The sequence below is a fragment of the Anopheles merus genome, chromosome 2L (assembly GCF_017562075.2).
Source record: "Anopheles merus strain MAF chromosome 2L, AmerM5.1, whole genome shotgun sequence".
Taxonomy (NCBI): Eukaryota; Metazoa; Arthropoda; class Insecta; order Diptera; family Culicidae; genus Anopheles; species Anopheles merus.
In genome coordinates this window covers 19944417-19963811 of record NC_054083.1, presented here as the reverse complement: position 1 = coordinate 19963811, position 19395 = coordinate 19944417, and the positions used below count along the sequence as shown (strand labels likewise).

The window sequence follows — 19395 nt, the reverse complement described above, 5'->3', positions numbered from 1 at the left end:
ATTATTATTATTATTATTATTATTATTATTATTATTATTATTATTATTATTATTATTATTATTATTATTATTATTATTATTATTATTATTATTATTATTATTATTATTATTATTATTATTATTATTATATTATTATTATTATTATTATTATTATTATTATTATTATTATTATTATTATTATTATTATTATTATTATTATTATTATTATTATTATTATTATTATTATTATTATTAACGAGAATAATAATAGAAACAAAAGAATAATATTAATAACCGTAGTAATAATAATAATGATAGAAATTATATTAATAATGAGTATTCGAAACAACGCAAAATACAACATATTTTGTGCGGTCTAGAAACAAACATATTCAAAAGTTATACACAAACTGAACTAAAAAAAAGTCCAGTAACTAGTTTAATAACATAGTTTTTTTTGATCAAATTTTCAACAAAATATTTAGTAGTAACATTGGTAGGTACTTTTTTTCATCACTAATGAAACGTAAACATGCGTCGGATTATTTTTTTAAAAAAGGTGATGTCGTAATAATGCATCCCAAGAACCAACAAATGCATCGCATTTATAAATTTAAGAGCATTTCAAACTGAACAAGACTTGAACTGGAAATATATTTTGTTCTGCAAGCTGTTTGCATATGTTCTATTCATCATTCATCATTAAAGTCTTTTTCTAAACCTTATTGGATTTTGCTTTGATCTTTCCCAATTATCTAACCAATTATCAGTAGTATAATATTAATATGTATAAATTTTTAAGAGTTTTTGAGTAATTGTTTCCATATTGAAATGAATAATTTCAAATCATTATTTATTTCGTCATAACCATAACAATCAAGTTAATCATATTTTTGATCACTACTCCGGATTTTCACCACCGATTCTATGCAAATAACTATTCACTTCTAAAGTGCTCTTGAAAACCCCGGCACAACAGAAGCTTGCAAGATGCAGTTAATACTTTCCTCCTTTCCCGCCCTATTCTGCAGGGTGTTCGATCGAGACGGCAACGGGTACATCACGAGAGACGAACTGAAATCCGCCATGGACATGATCGGCGAGAATGTGACCGAATACCAGCTGAACGAGATGCTCGAGCTTGCCGATGCCGATAAGGACGGTCGAATCAACTACGAAGGTAAGAAGGTGTGCCCGTAGTTGAGGTATGGGGTTTACAAAGTAAAATGCCGTTCCATAATGTACCGCTCATCTGTACCATTGCCATTGCCTGGGGAAGCATATTCGCAGCCACCAAAATGTCCCGTCTTTTCCTCATTCCTACGACCCTTTTTGCCTTCTCAATTCCATCCATCCATCCTACATTGGTAGCAAAAACGGAAGCATCCTTGGGAAGCTAAAGTACACCTGCCTCACATAGCCTGTACAGCCCTTTTTCTGTGAAGTGTTGTTAGTATAGCAAGTGCATGGGAGAGGATTTCACTTGTGGTACGCTTGCAGGTTTCTTCCGATAATCGTGAATGGTCTTTGATTGTGTATTTTAATAACCACTGTTTGGCATTAAGGGAAAAACGAATGCACTTGTAATTTATACAACATGAATGAAGAACAGAGAAGCAATAATGCCTGGTGAAATGCATGAGAGTTTTCAAACGAGTGACAGCAAATTAACCGAAAAGTGTGATAATGTAATAGAGCGTTTGATTAAATTGGATTCTTGAGACTAAGCGAAACAGGGAAGGTTATGTTAGTAATCAAATAAGATACACAAGAACAAGCCGTTATTCTTGGATCAGTATGTACATAAACACATAAACATAAACACATAAACATAAAACATAAACACATAAGTGCATACACAAGTTGAGATTGTACTACCATATGAAGAACATTTCCCCCGGAGCCATTCTATGTCGTAGGGGAAGGTAGGTAAAGACGGACACTGCGTGTAAGATGGACACTTTTCATAAATGCATGAGTAAAGCAATTTTCGAAAAAATCAATAATGAAGCATCCTAACTTAAAGTTAAACAACACATTTGAGAACATTTTTGCCATAATATATGCAAATTTGTTTAAATCCACGAACAAAATAAATTTTCAATCGTATGCACCCTTGTGGATCTAATTTGACTACTACAGATCTTAAGCTCTACAACTTGTATTGTTTATATTTCCGGAAGTTTTATTTCATGAATGAGTTGTCATGATCATTAATGAAAAAACTGTCTAAAGAACGAGAATGAAAGAATTAAAAAATCATGTTTTCTGATGGTTTAAACATCCTGACGCCAAACCGGGAAAGACGGACACTTTGTCGTAGGGAAAGATGGACACCGAATTTATTGATTTATTTTACTTCTTATATCAACTGGTGATGAATAGATTTCTTCAAATACCTTAAATAAGGGTATTCCGAAGCTATAAACCAATCAGCAACTAGAGAAAGTATTGAAATGAGCGAGAAATGAAACACCGGTCAAAATAGTAACCATTCGTTATGCTATTACTCGCTCGACGCTGATGAGGCGCTTCACGAAATCCAATATCTTGTCACGACTTGGACAACTTTAAGCAATAAAAAGATGAGGCATTCATACGACATTGTTCAGGAATACATGAAAAATTCTATGAGATTACAAATATCAAATGTTGAATTTTGACATGGTGGAAAATGGATTAAACTGTTAACAAGTCCCTCAAAAAATACTGGGGTCGTGGTCCCATATCAGGTGTCCGTCTTACCCGGACATTTCAAAACTGCACGAAAAAAAATCATGGTTTTCATTTATGAAAAAAAACGCAAAAATCGAAGGAAACTTACAAGTTTCAACACATTTTCTGATAAAACATGAGTGTAAGATAATGTGTGCACATTTTCATGGTCGTTGCACTTATATATCCCTAGATTTTTACCATTTCCCTTAACGTGTCCGTCTTTACCTACCATCCCCTAAGTCTATTTTATTTCACATCATACAAACACTGATTTCATTGTAACCGGGACTCGTCCGATTCGACCAAATAGACTCGTCCCTGTTGATGGCTAGTAAACTAGAATCCAACCCGATCGACCTCAGCCAGTAACACCCTTCCCAGTCGCCACCATTATACGGCAATTGGAATTCAGGCTGAGTCAGCATGTTACGGCAGTAAATTGCTTTGCCGCCATAGTTAATGTGTTCATTATCGCTCCACCAGACTACCAGTCACTAAATCAGTGACCTTTCAACCCGACCCAACTGGGAACAACACACGGTGGTTACGGTGGATTATATGTTGCGGTCAGTGCGTCCTCCCCCACGCCCCCCGATCTTCCACCCCATGGGCAAAGAATATTTGAATGCCTCCGTTGGCTACCTTGGCCTTGAAACCAAACTGTCGTTAGGAATTAAGCGTAAATTTTGTCCGTAGTGTGCTTTTGTCCTTTCCTTTGTCGCTTCCACGTGGAAAAAGGCATCGATAGGGATAAGCGAGCGAGAGAAAGATGGTGTTAATTTAATTAAACTCAACGGCCTGACAATCCTGACGGTTCGAACATCCGCATCATACTGCGGCTCAGCCACGCTACCGTAACCGCAGTTGTGGGTATGGCTGAGGTCGCCGGTCGCTTAACACTCGCCCGAAACCGACCAGAAAGGCTCATTTTGGGGCTTTTGGTGCGAAGGGTGTGAAGTTTATTATGCACTAAAATTAATAGCCATCCAATTAAACCATTAAAGCGAACAGCGCATCCGAAAGCGGATCGCGTTTGTTGCGCAGCTGTTGTTAAACGTGGGCACGAGAACGAGAAACGAACGATTTATAGCGAGCGAAGATAAAACCACACAATGCAATAAGTTGAGGGTAGTACAGGAGCTGAATTATTCAGGAAACTGTGGTCCTTCTTTTATTCATAATGGGAATGAAGCATTCGTCTTAACCATTTTGAAGAGCTGTAATAAAAAAAGTTAGTACAAGCTTGTCTGTACCATATTTTATTAGGCAATTCTGCCATTATAAGATGATAACAAGACATGAAACGAGAAAATAAAGAAGTGCAACTTAACTTGCACTCTGCGCAGTAAACAGATTCAGATTTAACACAGCATTGTTTTTAGCCGACCAAGCATATTTTTAACCAACAGAGATTTCAGATTTTTATTTTCACCATTTAAATTTTGTGTGTATAAATTGAATGCACTTTTAATTTTATTGCTTTCAAGATACCTACTCAATCACTAACACTTTTATTTCGTTATTGATCCGTCAGGAGGGTCTAAAAGCACTGTAATATAATTTCACGAATATCACCGAAATTTCTATCGATTTTTTAAATTACTTAGCTTTGTAAACAAACTTAATTGCATATTGCAAGTATGTCTGAACACGTCATATTGCAAGGTGAAGAGGATTTCTCAAAAACTTACATTTATGTGTTGTTAAAATGCCCTTAAATGCTTACACAGTAAAATGAGCGACACATGTAGATGAAAAGCACCCAAATTTGTTACAAAAAATAACAAAAACATAACATATAAATCAAACTTAAGCAACTGAAAGCAATATGTCTATACGTGTGAAACTTTAGAAGATACTTTAAAAATAAATAAAAAAAAGAATAACATTTTCTTGAACGCATATTTATTCACCGACAATCTACACATTAAAGAGGCTTGTACAAAATTAAACAAGTCTACCGTTTACAACTGGTTAAGATCGAATGTTTGTTTCTATGTTCCACGTTTTGTGTGTGTGCGTGTGTGTGTGTGTGTGTCTATGTCAAACAGTAAAGCATTAAACGCTCGCTCGTGCAGCTGCATCTTGGCAGCCTCTTGATTTAAAAGCCTTTATTTAAAATAACCAAAGCACAGTTTTCGCCCATTATGCGCATACCATTCACAAATTATGCTCTCGCTCATCATATCTGTTGCAGCATTTGTGGTGATGGTGTTCACTGATCTGTACATAATAGCCTGAGTTTTCTTTGTTGTTGCGTGCTCCACGTACCCGGAACTGCCATGCATCTTGCGTGCGTAATGCAGCTCAACCAACTCATCCAGTGTATGCGCCAGTGTCCATTGGGTCTTAGCGCGGGTTTGTGTGTGTGCGTGTGTTGTTCAACCATTCACCTACCCTCCATGGAAAGACCGCACACCGAACTGTTTTCTCTTTTCTTTTCCTCTTTTTTGCAGACTTTCAAAACTTTTTCCTTAACAATTTCGATGCGCTGGTGCAACCTCCGAAGAAATGAGGCACATCTAGTTTCCCCGTTTCTTTTGCACCGTGTTCACAGATTATGCGTGTGTGTGTGTGTGTGTGTGCGTTTCTATGTTCATGAGCGTGTATAGATATCTTACATCAAGCAGAAAAGTAGAAAAACACCTAAATCAAGTCAACATACGTAGCGAAATAAAGGATACAGGCGAGCAGCTATGGCATCACACACGTCCACTTTATTTCCAAGTATACCCTCTCAAACACACAAATACGCAGTACACACCGTCAGCGACAAAACTCGCTCGTTTACTGTTAAACTGTTAAACTAGGATGTACATTTCTCTAGCGCCCTTAGGAGCTTCTAATTAAACAAATAATACACGCACGGTGCAAGGTTAGTGTCTTAAGCAAATGGAAGTATTAATGATTTTGTAGTAAATGGAAGAATTCAACAGCTGAAAGTGGAGACTTAGTTGTGCGCACATAAGAATACAGGAACCCTCTCGGATAGAAATATCCGTCCTCCCTGTCACAGCACGGGGAAGCGGCAGGAAGGTTGTGATTAGACTGTAGAACACATGATAAGTATGAAGCACATAAATAATCAATTTCAAAAGTTGCGAGAATAAAATTACACCATATATTAAAGCGTTAGCAAACGATTACCCCTGGTGTAAAAAACTCTGTCTATATCTGCTCTACTTTGCAGTACATCAACGCGTACACATTCCGCTCAAATACAACATCGGTGGATCCCAAAAAAAAGCCTGGCGATGATTTTCTGGGATCTCCAAAATTGGATTTCCAGTTGCCGGCAGTTGTTTGTCATTCAGTTGTCTGGATGAAAAATCAAACACGAAAGCTCCTCGCTTCCACACCACAATTATACCACTATGACGACGAGATTACGAACCGATACGATAGAGCAGCAACTTAATTTGTGCCGTAAACAACAACGCTCATACCAAAATGATAGTTCGGGGGGGGGGGGCTCCTGGTGTTGGTCCTGTTTTACTGTTGCCAGTGGATAGGTTTCAATTTTTGATACAAATATTCCCAGAATGACTGGGAGCCGCCCACCATTTCCCGTTCCTTTATTTTCCCAGTTTTCCTCAATCTTTTTTCTGTTTTTATCCCACTCATACCCCCTGATATGCGATGGACAGTAATGGCAGCGGTAATTCGATCCACTTGCAATCCCCCTGCTACAACATCGTTTTCTAACGTGCACAAATATGTGTCTGGTGTTTTATTTTGCTTTTCTTTTCACTCTGTACCGTGTCGGGAACTCCCGTGTTTTTTTTTCATTTCTTTCTTTTGCTCCACAGAGTTTGCCCGATTGCTGCTGTAAAACGCGTGCTCAGGACGAAGGTTTCCACCAGCCCCGATCCATCGTCAAGCAAGCCACTCGCCGCCGGCAACCCTATGCTTTGCGGTACAGGCAACCCCGGCTAATACATCTCTACAGCACGGCTCCTTCGTGAATTGACTACCAAACTAATGCTTTAATTAAAATCTTCTTTTCATCTGACAGATGGTTTCGCTGTTTTGGAGCTTTTTTAGACTTTTTTGGTTCTTGTTGTAGAAAACATCTTCTCGAAATGTGAAGAAGCGAATTTGAACTATAATAGGAAGCAATCGTAAATAAGTTTTCTTTTTATTATATCAAAATATTGAACATAAAATTAAAACAATTTGACTGATTAGTGAACCAACAATGGTAAAGTGTTTGTATCCGATGTTGAAAAGGAAATGTTTTTTTCTTTTGTAGTCAGTCTGTTCTCGATTGAAATGCTTTCGGACAATTTCGGTAAAACGTAAAAGAAAAGGCTTTTCCTTAAGATAGCTTGCAATCACCGTCTAGGCAAAGAAGCCATTTGTAGCGAAAAAGACAAACCAAATCGCAGCGATAAGTAGAGCAAAAAGAAGAAAAAACCAATGTAATAACATTAATTAGCATCCATTTGTCGTTATCAGTGTTTAGAGCTGCAAATATCTCCTTAATTGCCCCGGGTAGTATCAGCTTTCTAAGTTTTACGGTTTAATTTTTGACGTGTTTAAGTTGGTTTGATTGTTGTCTTTACCCGTAGCAGTGTTACGCACAGAACTATATACTACAATAAGAAATAAAGTAAAACAAAACACTAAAAACAAACTCATAAACGAATGCGTGCGTGTGGATAGCACGGTTACACTTTCTGAAAAGCGCCATCAAAATATCTTTACCGCTAATGTTTGTAATTACCCATGCAAAAGTATACTCCGATATTGCAGCAAAGCAGATGCTTTAAAGTAGTATTCCTTCTATTGAAACTTGATACACGCAGTGCGCTCGTCGGCCTGTTGGCGTGTTATGTGAACAAAAATATCACCACCGCTATTTAAAGTGCTTGATGCTTGGAAAAAAATGCAACTAGGCGTAAGTTTAAGCAATTTTAAGGAAGAGCTTGCAGCATCAGCGGCAGCAGCGGCAGTAAAGGCAACAGAGGCAGCAAAAAGGGACCGTTGCATGCATGCTGGTCCGTGAAATGCTGGGAAGAGCAGCAGTCTGTACAGGAATTGAGAGAGGGAGCGAAAGGTGGTAGGGAAATTTGAGACCCAAGAGACGTCCTTGTAGTGTTGGTGGTTGTTGGTCAGTGTATGAATGCGTGATGAATGAATGAGTGAACGAAACAGAGTGTGGTGTGCTGCAGTGTGTGATGATCGAAGGAGAATCATAGAAGAAAGATAAACAACAAACAAACAAAAACTTAAAACTATTCAAAACTACGGTTTAAAACAAACTCAAACCCGAACACAAGGTGGGAAAAGCATCTACGTTTAACGCTACAAAATATTCAGCCAGTTTAAGGCGCCCGAGGCCGTTGTAGAGATGGGCTGCGCATATTGTGAATAGGAAATAAAAAGGGCTCACCGCCCGAGTCGATTCGTCGTTGTCGTTGATATTTTTTTACAAGACAAACAAACAAGCTGCTTCTGTTCTCATTTGTTGAACGAAGTGTCTCTCTGTATGTGTGTATGTGTGTCTTGGGCAAATAGCGCCATAATTGTTATGTTTTCTAGACTATAACGCTATACATACGTGTTAAGGAAAAAACCGTTTTGCGATAAGAATGTATCAGTATACTGCTTTTTTTTCGGTGCACGTTGGCGTAGGGCGCGCGATCGCCATTTGTGGTAGCAACTAAATGTGTATACAGGTAAAAAGGGAAAGGGAAGCGATTTGCAAAAGCAAAAGGAAACAACAACATGTACTGGGGCTAGAAATGATGCTTACAATTAAAATTGCTGTGTATAGGAAGGAAAGACACGCACAATTACGCATCACGGTTTCGTTTGGTTTCATTTTACGTTCATACAATTCATCTTCATCTATTTCTACCACATGTCTACCTTTAAGTGTATAGCAATTAGATGAATAATAATGGTGTATTCGTCTCATACTTCGTTTGTTATGATGTTAAAAAATGTTAAGAGATGTTTTGGAAATTAATCTAATTTGCAAACAAGAAGTGGACATATGCACTGGCCCTAAAAATCTACGTCATAAAATGCTACACACGATGCCCGAGACATGTAGGAAGAGGTAAAAATCACAAATCAACCAGAACAACAATTTAGAGTGTTAATGTTAATGCGGCTGTTTCTTACTTAATGTTTAAAAAATGCAATGCGAAGATGAGTAAACGCGATAAAATGCATCGCATAACCAAACTCATCATTACACCATTTGCAAAGCAAAACATCAAAGAAAAACAATGATTTTGCTTTCGAATGGGGAAAAGATGAACGCGGACATATACACACGGCAAGCTGGATGATGTTTCAAAACAAAAATAAGTGAGCTGAAAAAGGATTCAACAGGAATGTAATGCTTGCAATCGCCTACGGATTGGAGAACAAAATAAAGTCATGTGACTGATTTTTACACCAGTGAGCGGAGGGGAACATAACACGCAGGCTCAATGTTGACATTTTTAAACAGCAGACAAACTTTGCGAGCTGCTTTCTTTGCGACAAAGATCGCTATGAAACGTGCACAATAAGCAAAGTGAATGGTAATACATTATGGTACTGTAAAGCCCCACGATGAAACACAATGTGGGGCGTTATTTTTAGAACGATTTTTAAAGGCGAATTTTGAAACCGAGGCCCATTTTTGAAACCGAGCCCCGTACGAAACAATTTTCCCGAGCAGCAAAAGGAGCAACCTACAACTTTATGGATCATCCCAAACAAATGGCACGAATGATTGCAACTAAGCTGTCTCTCTCTCACACACACATTCATGTGCATTGTTCCTTCCCGGTCAGCCATTAATCCTTTGAAGGGTGAGTGAGGCTGCCTCGATAATCCCAACGCGATTTAGGCTCTCACAATGAAGTAAAAACACTACCCCTCCGCCCCCTCCCCACCACTCGAAAATACTTGAATTGAAGGCAAAATCCTACCGAGCTGTAAACAAATCAGTTAGCTGCACCACCCCAACCCACAATGTAGCTGAATTGGTGTGGCGAATCATAAGTCATTATCCGCGTAAATTGGTAGAGCTAATAAGCTAGTGAGAAAACAGAACGGTCTTCAAAGTTAAACACCAACGATCTAAAACGCACCACCAAAGTGAATTGGCTGACGCGCTTCGCTTTGTCTACCAAACGGTTTAAGTGTAGGCCCGTTGTAAAACTAGGATTGACGTTGTTTTAGCTTTCCAACGTGCACCTCCCCCACTTGCTTTTTTAGATTATATCTCGAGTTAAACGTCCCACCTTACAATTCTACGTTTGCCGGATACAAAACCCTCCTCTCCGAACCAACTGTTTGATGTAAACGACGCCCATATATTTAACGATAAAATCCCCGTAACAGCGTAAATAGATTGCGTGAAATCTGAAATTATTAAAAGAAAAGCAAAGACGATATCAATTGACAGAATTTAAACACAGCAAACAAAAAGAAAGGGCATACACACTATTAGCTATTTTTGGAGGTATTTTTTGTCATCTCGCTAAGGCTAGCAAGCAGCCAGGAGCGAGCAGGAGGAAACACGCAAATCAATAAAAAAATAAATTACCAAACAAGATGTGAGGCTAGGCGACGTAATAAATTATTGTTCAATACAACGGTGTTTTACGCTAAGCGATACGTATTATTGAAACATGGAGCTGCGTGATAAAACCACATAAAAAATGTTAAACTTGTTACATACTACTCTACTACTTACGGGAGATGGGGAGTTGGGTCTACTCTTTCGTCGCTAGCTGGGGTAATGACTATTCTTCCGTTGTGCTTATATTGAACGTCTAATATGCGATATATACATAATCTACCACCATAAACAATGCAACAACTAATTACAAACGAAACCCAGTTTCTAGCTATCGATGGTAAACAGTTGGTTTAAAAGCAAGCAGAAGAGGGGAAAATACATAATGCGACAGCATTCAAATAAGCATCCTATTGCTAACCCTACACTAAGACAACAAGAGATAACTATTAGCTAATAATGGCTCTTTGATCCATATAGTTATGCATACCCTATCGAACGTGTTTAGCCTGTAGTTGTACCGGTATAGTAATGGAAGGTACCTTACTTTTTGTTATCCTGCAAAAGTTCTACTTCTTCTTCATACACTGGGCCATGAAAACGATAAAATAACGTTGACGTCCCATTTTCAAGCAAGAATGTGAAATATTTTTCACATTTTTTCAAACATTTTTTGTAACTAATTTCAAACTAGTATGGCTCGATGCTTACAGTCTCCAATGCTATGTATAATAGCATAAATTCATAAACTGAATTTAAACTGCTTCCAAACCAACACACATTTTTCGGACGATTTAAAAAAAAAATAACATAAATACCTTATAGATTTTCGGTTTGTTAATTTTTCATCCCTTACTACTAATTCGTCTTGCAAATCCATTGTCTATTTTGTTAATGTTTTTGATTATAATTCCTCTAAATGATTTCAAATGAGAAAAATAATGAATGATCATGGTAATTCCCACACATTATTTTCAAAAAAAAAATCTCCACAACTTTTTCTTGACATGCATCGTTTTAACAACCCCCAGCAGTAAAAACCAAATGTTCCAACCCAATCCAAAAGTATCCAAACGAAACAAATAAGCTTTCTTCGACGATCCCCGCACAAGTCCAATAAATGAAACACTCATGCCAAAAAAACATTAACACAGGCAAAAATGTAACTCGAACAAAAAAAGGAAAATGATATATTGTGGCCTTTTCAGTAAAACATGAAAAAAATAATCAACAGAAAGTTGCATATTAAAAAAATTTACACAAAAGCGCAACAAAATGTTTGCATTACGCATTGAGTATGAGTATTACTCGCTTAATGTGGTACATAATTTAATTGTTTTTGATACGTAAACGCCGTGTAACGGAAAGAATGAAACACAGATGTTGATGTTGCTTAGGTTAGCATGGGGTAATGATTTGGTTTTTCTTTTGCTTTCCGTTTTCATTAGCGAAGCATTTTCTTGTATCATTCATATCAGGAAGTAACTAAACGAGTAGCTGAGTGCAACAAAAATAGGAAGATGTTGTTACGCTTGTACGCAGACGACGACGGGAAGGTAGAAAGATCAACGCCGAAGAAACGGTTGACCGTTTAATTGATAAAGAAAACATACAATAAATAACTAAACGTGTGTACTGATTTTAAAATATAATAATCCATATTTTATATACGTTGGGATGACGTTTTCCTGATTTTACCGAGAAAATGTATAGGAAGGACACCGCGTTAAATGTGTACGCGGAATGAGAACATCAGCACAGAGCTACTCTGAAAACATGATTCAAAAATTTAAAGTGTGTTAAACAAACATAAAAAAGGGAAAAAAGAAATCGAACACATACTTTTTGTGTTTCCACATGTTTCTTTCCCTTGTGATTAAAAAAAAAAAGAAATGAAAGCACACACATAATAAGACTACCGTATCTATTTAAAAGTGAAACTGCGCACAGAATGTGTGCACAAATTAAAAGGAAAAAGTTAGTTTTTAATAAAACAATAAACATCATAAATCAAAAGATTATATTAAACCGACCGATACAACACACTCAGTACTGCTTTTATGCATACGCTCGTACTACTGTCAGCAAATATTGTGACGTGCAAACAAAGAGAATTTAATTGCAGAACGACACATAATAGGGGAACGATTATTAACGTTCGCATTCATTTGTTATTCGGTTGCAGTTGGGTGAAAGGAGGGTGAATAAGAGATAAATAAACATACAAGTTGTTTTCAAACCATCGTGAGTGAATTCAGATTCATGATATGGAAAGAAAGACGTACGTCTCCTGTGTTACATTTGTTAGCTAATAGAACTGTAGATTGATTTTTCTTATATCATAAGTGTTTCGATAGCTCTTATTTCGATGAGTTCTTTATTGCTACTAAATTATTTCGTAGGATTCAATCTTTAATCTCTAAAGTTCATCTCTACACAGCCGAAGATCATTTCTGCACAGCCGAAGTTCATTTCTCCACAGCCGAAGCTCATCTCTTCACAGTTCATTTTCGATCCTAGCAAATCTCCAAATTCCCGTTAAACAGTTTTCCCCAAGATTACGCGTAACAATAAGGTAAGATATCATATTCACCACTCTTTTTAAATGTTTTTGGATGAAATAAATCAAGGAATTCTCAGGTAGAAGTCAAAACGATTTAATAATGAGTCCAGTGGAAGAAAATATTGACTTTGACATGAGTGGACATGTATCAAATCTCGTCTGTAAACATATTTTATTATCTAAAATCGTCCGGAGAAATCCGAGCATCCGAATTCAGAAGATTCGAAGATTCGAAGATTCAATCCCTAGAAAGATTCCATTTCGTTTCGTATGGGATTCAATTGGGATTCTAATTGGGATTCTTAGATTAGATTGGTATTGTGATTCTAATTAGGATTGTGTTTAGGATTGTGATTCTGACTGCAATTGGGATTCTGATTGCGAATGCGATTGGGATTGCGAATGTAATACAGGATTTCCCACGATTTATTGGGCAGTTGCCATGATTTTTTGGTGCGTTCCCTCGATTTTTTTATCGTATCCCATAAATTTTTGGTTCGTTTCCATAATTTATTGGTATTTTCCGTTTGTATATCAATACAATTGGACCAAAAAATTCTGGGAAACGGCCAAAAAATCGTGGTAATGGACCAAAAAAATATGGGAACCCACCAAAAATTGATCCAACCAACCAATAAATCGGTCGTTCGTAGTTGAAGTCGTACGGAGTCGACCGGAGTCGTCCGGAGTCGGCCGGAGTCGAAGTCATTCTCCAGCCGACTGCGGACAACTGAGTCTCCAACTGATGCCGGACGACTCCGGACAATCATCATCAACTCCGACGCCTCCAAACGATTCCGAACGACTCCCGACGACTCCGGATGACTCCGACGTCCAACGTCTCCGGGCGAATCCGGATGACTTCGACTCCAAACGATTCCGGGCGATTCCGGACGAATCCGAACGACTCCGGATAATGCTGGACATCTTTTCACGTATAGGATAGAACAACAGTCAGTTTGTAAATTTCCACCAAATTTCAATTAACAGGTTAATATGTAATAAGACCCGAATGGACCGTACCCCAATACGTAGGACTGACAATTCTGCTAAGTCTGACTGACAATCAATAAGACGCTGGATGCCAAGCCCACTAATGGTATAGGCACGCCTTGACCGACAACGGTTTTGAAGAAGAAGAAGTTAATATGTCCTGCTTATGGGGCTACGTAATATAATATAATATAATGATTTATTTATTTATTTTTTTGCTAAGACGACGCAATTACCAGGTGCTACTAAAATTCAAGGGGCACATCAAGAAAAGATTATTAGAAACCCATACAAGTCCTGCAACTGAAACTGCATATCAGTACTGGAACAAATCCCGAAACCAACCCTATCTCTTGTTGAACCCCACCTGTCCTGAAATTAATCAAGAACTCGTACCGGTATAGGAACTGATGAGGAACCCATAACAGTCCTGGTTCACATTTGAATACAATACCGTGTTCGCTGTGGCTGAAAGAATGGTATCGTTCAAACCGCACACGAAATATGATATTTCTTTACTAATTTAATAATAAACCGTGCATCATTAGAAATTATCCGTTGTCTAAAGCCTACTTCTTCCTAGAGGCTGTAGACTATCCCAAGTTCTTCTACTTGGCGTAACGTCCTACGCGGATATACCACCGGCCAACACAGGCTTTCGAGACTTAATTCACTACCACACAGTCGGATAATATGTCAATCCTTGTTACGGGAAGATGGCCCATTCTAGGTTTGAACCCATGACGGGCATGTTATTGAGTCGTACGAGTTGGTGACTGTACCACGGGACCGCCACGTACGTACCCGTACTACTAATTAAACACATATATTTTTTAAGACTTACCGTTAGCGAATTCAGAAACCCAGCTTCATCGTTCCTGTATCAAACCGAACACTCGTTCGGTTAACTGCTAGAATGGTGATATAACTATAATATCCATCTGGATCATTCCGTTTCCGACACCAAACTTCAATACACGCAGTATTAGCGCAATTATAACAGAATCCGGAAGAAATTTATTTACAACAGGAAATTCTACCCTACTACTTTTCAAATATTTTCATAACCTTTTCACCCTTCTCGGCCAGTATCTCTTCAATATTGCGCTTCCCATTCAGGTCGGTAAACCAGTTCAGGTTGTCTGCAATCAGATGATGATTGCTGCATCCATCGCACGTCACTATCACGACACCTTTCTCGTACGCTTGCTTGGATATCATGTGCATGTTCCGATGGTTGCACACCTTGCACGTATATATGAGGTTCATTTTGCGTGGCTGTATCCTACCCACCTCTTCATTTGGGCCACTCTGTTGAGCTTCAAGTGCTGTAACATTAGTGCAAAACGCTGAAAGAAAGCACACGGGTACTTTTAAGTGTAAGCAAACGAAGTTTGTGCATGATGATGCAATAAGCGCGAAACTCACAATTTCGTGAACTAGAATTCCATCCCAAGCTGGCCAAGCAGTATGTTGTCCGTGTTTGTGCTGGTGTAGCTAGTTGGAGCACATTGCTTCGCCAAACTAACCGCAATAAGTTGCGTGCTAGAGCCATTTTATCACAGCTATTTCGTCGTGCGTTGGTGCAAACCCGTCCGATTCGTGGAGAATCCAAAGCAAAACAAACACGGCACCGCACACGAGCTGTCAGCAAAAAAACGTGCTGTCAGCGTTGTTCCATTTTGTCATCCAGTTGATCGTTTGAGAGTACTCGTGGTTGTGCAAGACGTCATTGGTGCTGTTATCGATCGGGGCCGATTCTGACAAACTATCCGCAAAACGAGGGTGCATGTGTTTTTCCTTGCCCACGGCCGTACAGCACTAGAACGAAGAAAAGCTTGTTGTAAAGTGTTTAACGGCACCTTGTAACTACGATACGTGTTTTTTTAGCATTGTGTAAAGCTGTGTGCCGCATCTCAGTGACCAGCGACAAAAGGGTGCAACGAACCTCGCGGTCCGACACTGCCCACTTGACTCCTTCTCCCAGCTGCCCCCGACAGTCCGAATGGATTCCGACCCGGAGGTGGTGCTGGTGGAAAAACTTGAAGAGGACGAAATTTCTACTGATAAGGATAGCGGCATGGAGTCGGCCACCGGCAGCAAGGATGAAACACCGGAACGCAAACCTTCGACGGTATGTATTATCCATATGTAACTGTGTGTGTGTGTGTGCGCGAGGCATTCTAGGTTGACCTTCTTGTGCAATGATGTTCTTTCTTGGTGTTTGAAACGTAGCACAAAACATGATTGCTGTGGAGAAATTAATTGCAATCTAGCAGCATCGTTGCATGATGATAGCAACTGGCTAGCGGAAGCAACATAAAGCCAACTCCACTGCGTTGCGCAACGATGTTTTAATTCATGTTTTGTTCTTTCCCAGCCGGAAGAAGCACCTAAACCAGCCGAGCCCGTGAAACCGGCCGCCGCACCGGAGGTAGCACCAGCCGCACCGGCTTCCTCATCCTCAGCGGCCGCTCCAGCACCGGCTGCCGCACCGTCAGGACCTTCCTCTTCTACCCGGCCCTCCGCATCCACCCCGCCGCAACCCTCAAAGACAGTGGCACGCACCACTAGCGCAAACGATTACGATGACGTAAGTGTGACAGTTCAGACCCACTGAGAATGACCGAAAAAAACCAAATCAACACGCACAAACCAATCAGTGTGATAAACAAAACATCTTACTCTCGTTTTTTTTTCGTCCATGACCTTTCGTTGAAACGTTTTTGTTTTTTCCCTCTCTCTCTCTCAACAGGAACCAGATGAATCCCTGGGTGAACGGCTGTGGGGTTTGACGGAGATGTTCCCGGAACCAGTGCGCCAGTTTTCCGGCGCCGTCACCGACCTGACCGTGCGAAGCGTCAAGGGCCTGTACTCGCTTACGTGCAATGTGTCGTGGATTTTCTTCACCAGCTCGATGGTCATGCTGGCCCCGGTCGTGTTTGAGGTCGAGCGCGCCCAGATGGAGGAGATGCAAAAGTCACAACAGAAGCAGGTCCTGCTGGGACCAGGCTCAGCCGTTGGCGGTGGTGGTGGTGCCCCCGGTGGCATGCCGGCATTGCCACCGATGGCAGCAGCGCGATAAGCGGAAATCACAGAGTAGCAGCATCCAACAAACCAGTGTTTAGTGTTTTAGTGCCGTATATATGCTTTACTTTCGCTTGTTTGCTACTCCAGGGATAGGGGTTTTTTTAGTTTTGTTTTCGGATTCCGATGAAAGCCAGATAGCGACGCATAGAGCAAATGGCAGATAGATAACAACCGTGTTCTATATTCACTAGATCCTCGAATTGGACAATGCAAATTGGCTAATAGAACTCCCATCTTGCAAGTAGAACAATGAACAATAAGTGTTTCGTAGTCGAGATGCGCCTTTATATCTCGTCTTTGCTTTCCAAGTCTACGTGCGGCTACCGCCCTTCCCTGCTTTTAAGTTCTCCCACTGGTAACGGGCAGCTGAACACGTGCTGCTAATTCTCGTTTTCGAACTGCATGTTTGTTCCCAGTCGTCATATCGTTGCATTTCGTAGGAAGTGGCTAACCATATTCCTACCAGTTCACAGCAGAGATAGAGAGAGAGAGAGAGAGTGAGCAATACACTGAACATAAATAATATTTGTTTGTTTAAATAAGAAGTACGTAGTCCTTAAAGGAAAGAAGGCCAGACAAAACCCAATAAACAACAAAACACACACACAACACAGTGGCGTATAGTGAAATAGTGGTTGAATTAACATTTATTTGTATATTGAATGCAAAACAAATGCACCGACCAGCCCACTCATGACGCATCGCCCATCTCCTCGTCTTCCAGCACCAGATCGTCCAGCATCTCCTCGAGCGTGATGCGCGGTACGGACGGATCGTCCATATCGTTCGTATCGACCGGTATCTGCTGCTTGTTCTTGTCCTTGAAGATGTTCACATTTTGTCGCAGTTCCGGATCCTCCTCCAAATCCTCTAGGAACTCATTGTACTCGTTCTCGATGTCCGTATCGACCACAATGTCCTCGTTCAGATGCTTCAGCTTCCAGTTACGCGACTGCTTACGCACGGTCTTATCGTACGACTTCTTGATCAGCAGCACATCCGGCACCGTGTCCGCATTCAGCTTCTCGTAATCGGCATTATTTACGTTCGCTTCGCGCAAATCGTACCCCAGCACGTAATCGCCCGGTTTGAGCAGATTCCCCAAATGGGACTTCACGTGGATGGTATTATCGTTGATGCCCAGCTCCGAAGATTTCACCACCCAAACGTCGGCCAGCGTGTGACGGTGCGATACCGGGCCCTGACCCGGGAAGGTTTTCCGCTGATTTTCCCGAATGATCTCCACGTCCATCACGACGAACTCGACCATCTGCTTTGGATTGCAGATCGCTTCGAACGGACTCTTCCAGAACGCCATGTTCTGTACTTCCGCCACTGAAAGTAGGAAAATGAATATGAAATGCTGCACAACTACCCACCACCTTCCTTCCAAAACGTTCCACTTACTCTGTGCCGTCTGTGGATCGATCAGGTGAATTGAATTGGCCACCTTAGAAACCAAGCAAACCGGTGCAATGTGACCCAGCTGCTGCGTTAGTCGCTTGCTCAAGCACACCAAACTGCCCTTCGACACGGGCACCACGTCGATAGCGTACGAGTACTTGTAATTGTACGAATTGCTGTGGATGTCGTGCGAAATCAGCTTCTTCGAGTTGGTCACCTTCACCGGCAGCACGGCTTGCAGAAAATCGACCATCTTCCTGGCGTGCGCATCTGTTGCGTAGAAAAAGTCCAACCCGCCCGTGTTTGGCTTGATGCCGAGCGTGTTCTCGTGCGCCTTGTGCTTCAGTATCATCTGCTCGAGGTAGAACAGCGTTTTCCGGTTGACCGCCTTCTGGCGGACCTGCACCATACAGCGCCAAAAGTCCTTCGCCTCCGTACGGTGGCAATCGTCGCACATCTGATTGTTGACCGTAAACTCAACGACAAACACCTGCTGCAGAACGACATCGCTCATCACCTCCCCGTGCACGGTCAGCTTCACCTTGATGCGCTTCGAATGGGGCTCCGTCCAAACGAAGCCCGCATCGACCAGCTTCACCTGCCGCAGCCCCTGTAGGCGCTTCAGACAGAGACTGAGCAGTTCCTTCGATTCTAGCGTGCACTGGACCCATTCGTTCGGTGGGTTCAGGTAGCGCTCGCAGTTCCGGCAGAAGAATATCACCGCCTGCTTCGGAATGTTTTCCGTGATGTCGACGTGCGACCGAAGGCACGGTACGCACATGTTCGAGGCATTCGGCTCGATCGGGACGCCACATTCGCAGCACAGGATTTTGTTCACCGCTCCGGAACCGGACGAAATTGCTCCGGTCGAAGCATTATTAATGTACTCCATGTTGTTCACGGCACCGTTCTCTTTTGCAAAAGGTACAATTTACAACATGTGCGCGTTCCTACGTCAACAAACCAACCGCAACTGTCAAATGATCTGGACTGGGTAAATGGGTTTATAGATTAAGGTTGAATGATAGAAGTACAGGCTGCCCCCGAGATACGCTGTTTAATGTGGACCGGATAATGCATTTTATTTTCTCTAAATGAACAAGGTAAAATAGGAACAAAACAC

General features: G+C 40.6%; 4 protein-coding genes across 16 annotated transcripts in view; 2 read left to right on the top strand and 2 right to left on the bottom strand.

Moving 5' to 3' along the window:
* LOC121593977 (calcium-binding protein E63-1) overlaps positions 1–12461 on the top strand; it is an 80103-nt gene extending 67642 nt beyond the window's left edge. For 12 of the 13 annotated variants that reach the window (XM_041916807.1, XM_041916808.1, XM_041916805.1 and 9 more), the window contains 2 exons: positions 1011–1159; positions 5154–5843. In XM_041916807.1, coding sequence (XP_041772741.1) covers positions 1011–1159; positions 5154–5212 — 208 coding nt within the window. In that variant the 3' untranslated portion in view covers positions 5213–5843. Of the gene's footprint in view, positions 1–1010; positions 1160–5153; positions 5844–6506 lie in introns of those variants that run through there. The other variant, XM_041916798.1, reaches the window with a different exon arrangement.
* A 2302-nt stretch (positions 12462–14763) lies between these two features.
* On the bottom strand, positions 14764–15439 carry LOC121592654 (DNL-type zinc finger protein-like). Its single transcript, XM_041914291.1, has 2 exons — positions 15207–15439; positions 14764–15127 (listed from the first exon to the last, which is right to left on the bottom strand). Exons 1-2 carry the CDS (start codon positions 15331–15333, stop codon positions 14823–14825), a joined length of 432 nt encoding a protein of 143 aa, XP_041770225.1. The 5' UTR covers positions 15334–15439; the 3' UTR covers positions 14764–14822.
* A 101-nt stretch (positions 15440–15540) lies between these two features.
* LOC121592653 (mitochondrial import receptor subunit TOM22 homolog) lies at positions 15541–17477 on the top strand. Its single transcript, XM_041914289.1, has 3 exons — positions 15541–15912; positions 16159–16371; positions 16534–17477. Exons 1-3 carry the CDS (start codon positions 15784–15786, stop codon positions 16861–16863), a joined length of 672 nt encoding a protein of 223 aa, XP_041770223.1. The 5' UTR covers positions 15541–15783; the 3' UTR covers positions 16864–17477.
* A 10-nt stretch (positions 17478–17487) lies between these two features.
* Positions 17488–19252, bottom strand: LOC121592651 (60S ribosomal export protein NMD3). The gene is made up of 2 exons (XM_041914287.1): positions 18276–19252; positions 17488–18203 (listed from the first exon to the last, which is right to left on the bottom strand). Exons 1-2 carry the CDS (start codon positions 19162–19164, stop codon positions 17560–17562), a joined length of 1533 nt encoding a protein of 510 aa, XP_041770221.1. The 5' UTR covers positions 19165–19252; the 3' UTR covers positions 17488–17559.
* Positions 19253–19395: the final 143 nt, after the last annotated feature.